The sequence below is a fragment of the Carassius gibelio genome, chromosome B19, assembly GCF_023724105.1.
Source record: "Carassius gibelio isolate Cgi1373 ecotype wild population from Czech Republic chromosome B19, carGib1.2-hapl.c, whole genome shotgun sequence".
Taxonomy (NCBI): domain Eukaryota; kingdom Metazoa; phylum Chordata; class Actinopteri; order Cypriniformes; family Cyprinidae; genus Carassius; species Carassius gibelio.
Genome location: NC_068414.1, coordinates 7,720,358 through 7,731,135, shown reverse-complemented (window position 1 = coordinate 7,731,135; position 10,778 = coordinate 7,720,358). Strand labels below are relative to the sequence as shown.

General features: G+C 38.1%; 1 protein-coding gene across 2 annotated transcripts; it reads right to left on the bottom strand.

Annotated features, from left to right (window-relative positions):
• Positions 1-5,377: 5,377 nt before the first annotated feature.
• st3gal1l3 (ST3 beta-galactoside alpha-2,3-sialyltransferase 1, like 3) lies at positions 5,378-7,685 on the bottom strand. Of its 2 annotated transcripts, XM_052584541.1 has the most exons (6): positions 7,423-7,685; positions 7,020-7,210; positions 6,124-6,303; positions 5,967-6,035; positions 5,795-5,840; positions 5,378-5,676 (listed from the first exon to the last, which is right to left on the bottom strand). In XM_052584541.1, exons 1-6 carry the CDS (start codon positions 7,663-7,665, stop codon positions 5,521-5,523), a joined length of 885 nt encoding a protein of 294 aa, XP_052440501.1. In that variant the 5' UTR covers positions 7,666-7,685; the 3' UTR covers positions 5,378-5,520. The 2 variants fall into 2 exon arrangements, with proteins under 2 accessions (XP_052440501.1, XP_052440502.1); XM_052584542.1 differs by lacking the exon at positions 5,967-6,035 and having other exon boundaries at positions 5,506-5,676.
• Between the last annotated feature and the right edge of the window lie 3,093 nt (positions 7,686-10,778).

Sequence of the window (10,778 nt, the reverse complement as noted above, 5' to 3'; positions counted from 1 at the left end):
ACAGAGCCGTGTAATTAGTTAATTAGTTCAATTTAAATGAAGATTTGCATGATTAAATCTTGTTTCTTGATGTATGTAATGTAGTTATGGAAGAGTTGGTGCGGGGCAAATATAATTTGAATGCACCTCATCTCAGATGTGCAGGGCGAATATGAAGCCAGTGGACATATTTCATAAATGCAGATGGATGGAGGAAAATGTTTCTTAGGAATAGTTAAGGTTTCCATTTCTTCACTGAAATAAAATCAGTGTTTGTGTGTGTGCTGACTGTCACCTTATTCCTGTCTGCTTTCATTGATGATTTCAAATATTTATTCACATGTATGTGCTGAGAATAAATGTAAACAAAAGGTTTAATTCCATCGGATATACAAATATGTCGAAAATGTAGCTTGAGATGTTGTATACACTAAGGCGTTTCGGAGATATGCTCATGTTCATTGAGAATGGATTGACCAATCAGCTTGAATCCCATAAGTTTTTGTTGGCAAGATCTAATGTTCTGGTTTAGTTTCTGTGAAAATGAGAGCAGCAGTCTGGCCGGAGTTTGAAAAAGATTTTTTTGTTTTTTTGTTTTGTGTTTTGGAAAATTAAAAATGGTAAATGGCAGGAAACCTTCACGATAGGAAAAAAGTGTAAACCCTTGTGTCAGAGATGAGGTAAGATCCCATGCCCTGTAGATGGTGAAACACATGCCATCTTCATCCTCTCTCTCTACCTGTACTTGTTGAACAACGGCAGTCTCTTCCTGCTTTAATGCTCAGCACTTCTGTGATGCAAAGAGAAGACCACCACTGGACTGATGAATAACCCAAAAATCACTGTGCATAACTATTCATAATGCTGCAAATAGCATTGGACAATGTCCTAACTACATGATGAAAATATTCTGCCTTGCACAAGTGTCTAAGACATTCATTTGAGCTGGAAAGGCCTCAGACTCATGTTGAGGAACCCATGCTCCTCCAGACAATCCTCCAGTAATCTCCACCGCTACTCTCTGCTTTCCTCAGCATCTTCCTCCACGCTGCTGATCTACGTGCATTGTCTTTAAACAAGTTGTGGTTTGAGGCATATAATATTCTGTTCTGTATATGGTTTTCACAGCTGCCTTTGCTCATATTTAGCAATAATAATGAAGGCCACTGTAAATGCTGATCAAATCTGCCTGGCTGTATGCACTCTGACCACATCTAGACATGCTCATGTTCTGTGGGATCTCCTGCCAGACCTGGATCTGAGCATCAGTGAGCTCCTGGACAGCCTGGGGTTACTCGGCTGATTCATATGCTCCTATACATAGTGTCCCATGAAGGCCAGTGAATAGCACCAAAGCCTTAGTCATCCAGAATCAGCCTGAACACACTGACCACACGAGGCTGGGCTTGGTCATGCTCCAGTGTTGGCTCTGACAGAAGCTCTGAGGATTTTATCCCCGGTACCTAACAGAAGGAAGTGTATCGCTGACTCGCAACCCTTCAAGATATTCCTCCACTGCCTAACCGCTCTCACAGCATCTCCTGACTCTTACATGTCTGTCACATGTGCTCCATGTGAACCTGCTCCCATCCGTGAAGAGAACGGGGCACCAAGGACAGACCTGCCTGGTGCTGGGATGTGAACACAGGTCCCACTACAGGAAGTCAGACCCTCATGCCACCCTCATGGAGTCTGTTTCTCAGGAGACTTAGATGAGATTCTCATATATCTCCCATTTTAGTATCCACAGCATTTCAGATTAAATAAAAGTAGACACAACTGAGACATGAGAAAGTTCTGAAAGAAAGGAATCCAAAATGACAATGAGAGAGGAACGTGTGAGAAACATGGAAGATATCTTTAGTGTCTTGCTGTAATCTCTAGCAAGACTCCATTATGAAAATGTTTTACTGCTCAGAGATTGCTGTTGATATTTTATTGCAATGGGGTTTTTCTCCTTTAATGGTCAGGACAGTAGGAGTAGAGACAGGAAACAGTTGGACAGGTAAGAACCTTCAGCTGGGACTCAACCCGTGCTGTTTGAGGTGATGTGCTCCCACCAGGCCACGGCTCTGACAGAGGGTGCTTTAGGCTCAGGAGACTAAGGGCCCATTCTCTTATGTCTCATTGAGATATCAGCTTTGTCTTAAGATATCTTCAGTTTTATTTTAGGAGAAACGTTAATATTGAAAATACTAAAAGTATGATTTAAATAGCATTAACCATTTCAAAATATCAAGGATTACTAGTTTAAATCTTTAAACTTATCTTCAAATTATAGCATTGTAAACACCACCACTTACAAGTGCAAGATGTTTAGTTTAAGAGCAATACTTCTTTTTATTTTTTTATTTTTTTACAAATGTAACACTAGTGCTACCCATTTTGCATGTATGTAAATATAGGTTATGGTTTTCTCTGTTAAATCACTGTACAATAAATCACTGTCAAAATAAAACAACTTCAAATTTGACAATGCATGTATTGTCTTTGATTGAAATGGTGTAGATAAATAATATTGAAGCTAACCACATGGAAGAAAAATAAAACAAAAGCGATATCTCTTTACCATTTCAAATATTTCTCCTAGTAAAAAAAAAAAAAAAGCCAATCCAGCGATTCACAGCGCAAAGTTGATGTATTTCCTCAGCAGCCAGCACGGATCAGCTGTAGCCATGACAAAGTGAATATTGTCCTCTTTTGTGAGACCAAATAAAGTAGCTTTGCTTTCACAACCAAACAGCGTCTCCAGCAGCAGCGAATTAAAGTTAAGCCTTCTTTCTTTGCATGGACGTTTTCCATATCTTCCCACACAGTGATGTAGAGATGTGGGGTGTGTTTACATGAGGTGTTTTAGGAGGACAAGGTTGACTCTTAACTTTGATAAAGAATATCTCTTTGGATTTGAAACTTTAGTCTTTGCAACTTTACAGATCTTCTTTATGCACCAAGAGCTTGTTACACTCCAAAGAGAAAGGGAAACTTGAAAATAGATCATATGACCGCTTTAAAGGAGACGCATGTGCGAGAGTTTTTGTCTCCGGAGACAAGTTTGATCAGCAGGAGACTCAAGCAAAAATCACAATTCGATCTTAAAAGAACCTCATTTCTGTCTAGGAGAAATATTTGAGATGTTAAAGAGCTCTTATTTTTTGATTTCCTATGGGAAGGAGCAGATTCCGGTTCAGCTGCTTGTTACCCTTCTACAGTCCTTGTCTCTCTGTGTTTCCAACATGCACCTGAATCCCCTTGCAATGCCATGGATGGAGGTGCCATCCTTGAGGAACTGGATCACCTGTGCAACCTTATTGAGTTGCAGATAATATCTAGTAATGACAAGGACCCTAACAAAAACCCCAAACTTGGGGTAAAAAAAATAAAAAATGTACATTTCAGTTAATGAAAGTCGTTTCACGTAAGAACATGACTTTGGATCAGTAAGTCTGTAAATGCATTTGAGAAAAATGTATTGATCTAGGAGGTTCTTAATGTACATAGCCTTTGATTTGTTTGTGACATGATATCTTGAACATACATAATGTTATACATTTCTTAATAAATGAGAAATTCACTGCAATTGTCACCATCCTTTATACAAATTAATTCTTTTTTTCTCATGAAGCTTAAGTACAATACTATATTCATAGCTTCCTCCATGATTGCCAGCATTATGATGATGCTTATTTTGCTCAAAGTAATGATGCCAGTTTCCATGTTCATCTGCTCCAAACCCAAACACACTAACCTGGGAAAGAAAGAAAGAAAGAAAGAGAAATAAACAAGCAAATAAATACATTACATCCAAATAACTTTTGTCCTAAATATCAGTTTGAACTCATTAGTATTCATAGACATTTGTATGTAAATTGGTCATGGAACCTTTTTGAAAGTGCTAGAGGTTAATCTTTACTTGCCACAATATCATAATTTTCACAGGGCATGCAAATCGATTCTACCATTATCAGCACTGGCTGGACGCTGGGAGGTGCTTTGGAGTAATTGTTTTCTGTGCAGTTGTCTAGGCCAGTGCTTCCCAAACCTGCACATTTTGTATGTCTCTTTAATCAGACAGACCCAGTTTAGCTCTTGCAGTCTCCATTAACGAGCTGATGAGTAACATCCGGTGTGTTAGATGAGTGAGAAATACAAAAGATGCAGGTTTGGGGAAGCACTTGGTCTAGGCAGCAGTGCAAAGCAGTTCTTAGCCTTCATTTTCATTTGTATACGTTTAACATAAACTTTAAGGATTAGTTCAACCAAGAACGAAGGTCACGTGTGCAGTGGGGCGTCAGAGCAGAGCACCTGTGTGAAGAGATCGAGGAACTGTACATGGGGCTTCAGAGAAATCTAAAACATTGCTCAGAAAAATATAAAACAAGCTCTGGCGGATTTCCCTCATTTTGTTTTCAGTATGTGCCTTTATGCATTTGCGGGACACTTTTAATTCAATCTATTGTTTTTATTCCCTGGGAATCGAACCTGTGACCTGGTGTCATGAACACTGTCTGCAGACTCCGCACTAGGACCTAGGGCATAGCTAATATAGCATAGCAAACATCATAGGTTTTACCATCTATAGCACCGTTTATTTACCACTGGTAACATAACACAAAGACATATATTACTCTATAGGGTAAAGTTGATTGGTTATTTATTTTTTTATGATTATCATTTTTCTTCACGTTGAAAAACATATAAGCCAATGGAATCGCTATGTGTGCTAGATGGACCTGTTTGCATAACATAACATAACATAACATATCAATTCTTGGCAATATTAAGATTGTTAATTTTAATAGGGATATTATATTGTTGGTATATCATACCATTACCATCCCTCATACAGAGTATAATGATTTTGTCATAGCTTGAGATGATTTGAGAAATCCAGGTGATATTTAAAGAAAAGAGAGTTTTTGTATGGTAGAATTTACAATTTTCTCCAATTAGTCACTAATAACATGAACGTGTTTAGCCGTACACTCTCAGAAACAAAGAAGGTACAACAGGTTTAGGTTTAGGGATTGGCTTTAGTCTATATGTTTGGACAATAATGTTGATCCAGGATCATCAGAAGATGTTGATCCAGGAACATGTCTTACTTGGCTAAATCAGTAAAAAAGGCAGTATCCTTTCAAGGGGGTACTAATAATACCTTTTAGAACAAGAAGCATTTCTAAATTCCTAAATTAAGTCCCCTAAATTCTAAATATAAATGAATAAATGCAACATGATAAAGCTGTGTCATTTGACTAGCATGCTTCATGTGCGATTCGTTGCAGACCACACTGTGCTTCCGAACCATTTTATTTCTACACAGAATATTGTATTTCTAAGACACATTATAGTATATCATCACCGTCATATAAAAGAGATTGTGTGTAATAAGATTTCTTTCACTTCAATATACCCTGCCCATTCTGAAATCACACCCTAAAGTCTTCTATAGTAAACTATTTGTGGTGTCTGAAACCATAGTGGACATCAGCATTCAGTCCCATGATGCTTATCAAACTCTACTGTATATTGGGCCCTAGTCTTTTAATAATCTACAAGTAAATACTCTATCAGTTTTACCTGGTCACAGATGTGCAAGGCAAATACGAGTGTAATAAAACCAGTGGATGGGTATCGGCCGTGTTTCTGCAGCCAGCGCTCTTGAATATATTTCAGAAAGCCAGGATGGAGGATCATCACCTGATGCCGAAAAAAGAAATCAGACCAAAATCAGATATATAAGTATTATTCACATCGAACAGTCACTCTTCTGGGTGAATGTATGATAGGTTGTTTTATATGTTGAAACACTGGCTACCTTATCCCTGTTTGCTTTTATACTGGGTTTCACTGGAACATACGTTCTAAAGAGAAAGGAAATAATGCTGTTATGGCATATTTTGAACAAATGCGGTGCTTCTAGGGCAAAATGTATTTACTGTATGTAAAGGTGAATAGTGGTCAACATAAAGAAATAAGAATAAACCTACAGGCTGAAGCAGGAGAGTAGGCACTGATGAAATAAAGTGATGTCTTTATGGTATAACTGATGAAGCTTGCTTCAAAGTAAAAGTAATGACAAATTTTACACAAAACTGAATTCACAAGAGCGTGGTCATGTGTGCTCATTTGTTGAAGTGGTCTCACCGACTGATGTGTTTGGTCGTGAAGACGCTGATGAGCCACTGCAGATCCACAGTCTTGAAAGGGATCAGCACCAGGTGAGTGGAGTTGTCCATGTCCACGGCGCTCTCAGGGTAGATGATACGGTGAGTGGTCTTAGTCCCCACGTCCCGCTCAAAGCCCTCGGTTGGGCCCTTATTTATCCTGAACAAATGATGAAGGCAAATGTTTCATGTGCCCTTTAATGCAGTACACCTGTTTTCCTTTTTATTCATTCACTAATTCAAGTCTAATTCATTCCGCATTTTGTGTGTATGTGCTATATGTCTATAGTTGGTGAGAACATACGATTTGTCAGGACTTTTATAGTAATCCTGGCTGTCTTCACACAAACAAATTCATATTCTGTATCTGATTTGGTCAGTAAGTCCAGTTCTTCTGAGCACTTCGCAGTCTTTTGAGGACTGTGTCTTCTACATGTTGGTTCTTCTGGACCTTAGTGCATGCTCTGACATGCCCTGTTTCTGTTTGCAGAGGCATTCTTGTGAGATATTTCAGGAGTTTTGGAAACATATTGTATTTTAGAAGCATACACCCCATGGCTCCTATTTAAATGTACTTTTTAATGCAAATATCTCTATGCAAAGTTAGAACTGCCCAGAGACATTGACTCCACAGTAAAACATAAACTTTTGTTACATTGTGCTTACAACAACACCTGGACCACTTTACCATTACAATTATATTGTGGCTGATTTAGCATTAGTTTTAATATGCAACTTGCTATGCTAGTAACACATAATATACAACACAAGCCTTAGATGAACTTAACATTATAGGACTATGGAGTCTATATGTAGAGAGAAGACAGGTAAGACAATGCAGGGAAAGGTTATTCAGTGAACAGCTCTCTCACTCACCTAATGACAAGATCATGGTCATCAATGAGCACACCGTAGTGGGATCCATTGAGGTTCCCAGAATTCCCCACTACAGCACATGTTCTGCAGCGACCTGGGCTAGCATCAGAGTAATCTTCTTCATTCGGGAAGATGCCAAATAACATCTCAGCTACTGCTTCGTAGTTCACTCTACTCTTGTATTGTAGCTTCTGTTCAAATATTACGGAAGAACGCTCATGAGTAACAGAGCTGTCTTCTCTGCTATACTACAAGTTTAAACCAATGGTTTCCAGTAGAACAAGCAACTAGGTTGTTTTTCTTTCGAGGTATCACACACTTAATTTGGCAGTAACAATTAATGCCAGTGAAGACACAGCATAAAGAATCCTAAAATTGTGGTTATATCGGCTAAGACACTTACTTGCCACCACCAATAAAGGGCATTGCTGAGTATGCAGTTGTCCTTAGTCAGTAAGGGTTGGGCGTAGGGGTCGTAGCGCTGCTGGAACCAGGTGTCATGAGCGATGTCTGACACACACGGACTACATGCACACGCTCCAAAGAGAAGTCTTTGTACAGAAGCTCGGGAGAATATAAAGACACAGATGACCACACTCACACTTAAGATGATGTTTCGGGTTCTTTTGGCCCCAGAGCACAGCATCTTTTACACATCTCTTGAGCCCTTTCAGCGAGAAAAGTATTTTAGTAATAAGAGTAAGTATGTATATATAATATTCTTATCACAGTACTTGCCCCAGGCATGCTAAAACAGCAAGCTATATTGTTTGAACTTTTAAAGTTATAACAGTTCAGGTTACATTTGTAAATTTGTCCCCCAGAATTGCTGATCAAACCAATATAGGAATAAATAACAGTATTCCAGCAACTAAAAACTGCTGCCATTCAAAATGACTTTTACCTATAGTAACTGTCTTGTAAAAAGGTTGAACATCTTTGATCAGAATCCCTAATCTTTGATTTGCTTAATTGTGTAAATAAAGCTTTGCGTTTCAACCCACCTGTGCAGATGTGGAGAGCAGAAGTACAGATGCGCATCTCAAGTGTTTCATTATTAATCTTTCTTTCAGTAGCATAGATTAGATCTCATCAGTGAGTCCTGACGTTCAGGTAGTTAATGGTTTGAACGTGTGTGTAAGTGTGGGAGCGTGTGTCTGCCTTTACATAGCAATGGAAATATTTGAATAACTACAAATAAGCCTGGCAAATTCCTGCGTGTTTCTCTCTTTTCAACAGGACATCTAGTCTTTGACCTTCAAAGTTAAACACTGACTTTGGATTTCAACTTAAAGTTTAAAATGCTCAAATAGAGCTTAACTACTACAAAATGGTCTTTTGGATGCCTTAATTGTGAATGCACATTCAAGGAATGGCAGTAAAGAAACTGTTAGTTTTGGAAATGTAACATGACAATGAATGATATCAATTTAATTAGCATGAAATGTAGCATACACACACACACACACACACACACACACACACACACACACACACACACACACACACACACACACACAGCCAACTCACCTCTGTCCAGTGCCTCACTCTTAAACTATTCTCATCCCATACTAGGGATGAGAATATGTTGGGGCTATATTCAGAGCTCGGAGCCCACCTTCAGGACAGCATGCAAAATATACTTACTATTTGCTAAATCCTATGTAAATGCGAACTTTAGATTTTCCCTATATTAAGAGTGATTTTGCCATGTTTACCTGTAAGGTGATATATTATCACACACATACATTCTCTTTATATAAAATGTCAAGTGTTTCCAGATTCTAATTGTTTTCATACATTCACACATTTCTACTTTATATGATAACAGTTCATATAGGGAAATTTAATATATGTTACAGTATGGGAAAGACCAAACCATTTGCATTAGATTGCTACAAAGGGAGCAAAAAAACAAAAACAAAAATAAATTCTGAAGATCTAGTCAGTGTCACAGGTAAGTTACTAAGCAGGCCAATATGGCAAAGATATATCTGCTTAGTAACTCAGTCATAGCACAATATCTTAATATTGTTTAATTAATAAATAATAATAATAATTATTATTATTACTAAATAATTGTAATAAAATAATACTTCCTATAACATTTCTTATGATTAATAAAAAAAAAAAAAAACAGTGTTCAACAATGGTAGTAGTTTGTTATTTCCAGGTTTAGATGTTAAATCCCAGATTTCTTGTGAAGAACAGCTGTGAGTCAAAGCAGAACATCATATGCTCACAACTCACTGGATTTCCATGAATTTGACTTGCTTTGAGACACACCCAGCTTTATGAAGAGAGTATCACCTCCAAATTATTTAGTTTGTTTTTAGTGATGAACTTGCACCACGCTGAAGATCGTGTCTAGCTTACATCTAGTCTTATGGAGTACTGCTAGCTGTTTCTGTCTTTAGGGAGAAATTCACTTAATGGGTTAGTTCAGCCAAAAATGAAAATTATGTCATTAATGACTCATGTCTTTCCAAACCAATGAGACCTCCGTTTATCTTCAGAACACAGTTTAAGATATTTTAGATTTAGTCTGAGAGCTCTCAGTCCCTCCATTGAAGCTGTGTGTACGGTCTACTGTCCATGTCCAGAAAGGTAAGAAAAACATCATCAAAGTAGTCCATGTGACATCAGAGGGTCCGTTAGAATATTTTGAAGCATCGGAAATACATTTTGATCCAAAAATTGCAGAAACGATGACTTTATTCAGCATTGTCTTCTCTTCCATGTCCGAGTGCGTTTACAATGCTGCTGACGTTGTAGCAGAAATGAGTCAAATCAGACAAATCAAAGAGTCTATCAGAGCTGTGTGCATTGAAACGAGAGCCGAACTCCTCAGGAAGTCATAAATCAGTTCTAGTGCCACAGGAACCAAGCAAGATAACCAACCAACCAACTTGTTCACACAACAGCTTTCAACATTAACACCAATAGAACAATTATTGACAATTTTAATTCGAAGAAGAGATCGTCAAATTTATTGTTCGTGATTGGAATGCAACGCTGGACATCACATGTAAACCCAGGAGATCAAGTTAAATACTTGCATTGACTCCCCCCCCCAGCCAGTGAAACCAGACTGAAATTCCTAAGGGGGAAGGGCTTTAAACCTTTGTCTTCACAGAAAAGTCCTTTGCCAGAGAATGGCAAAGAAACGCTTTTTATACATTATATATGGACCAGAATGAACTCAAAAAAGACTTATGAATGAATCATTCCATTGCTTAACTCCATATTCATTAACGTGTAACCCACACATTTGACTATCATGTATAATCACTTATTGTGTATGTCTTTTGATAACTATAGGATACCTAGTCATGTCTAGTATTGAAATTTTCTTGCTTGATATTGTCCTGACAATCATTTATTTGTAAAATATATCATAATCATGTTATAGGAATCATGTCCAAAATTAGACCCTGTGAGGCAAGAACCACATGCTTGGTAAGATAAACAAATGATTTATGATACCCACCCCAAGAACATATCTGATTGGTCAAGGCAACATTTGAGGGGTGGCCAACAGGAAAGTTTAAATACTTTGGATACGATTAAATTTTTGCTTTTAGTTCTAGTCTAGCTGCTGCTATTAGCCATGTCGGCTTTTAGTTCTAGCATTGCTCGTGCTATCAGTCATGCCTGCTCTTAGCTTCTAGCTTGTAGCTTTGCTACCTAGCTTTAGCTTGTAGCATCTAGCCATGCGGTAGTCATCACTGTTCTTTGAGCGCGGTTCCAGCGTGCCTG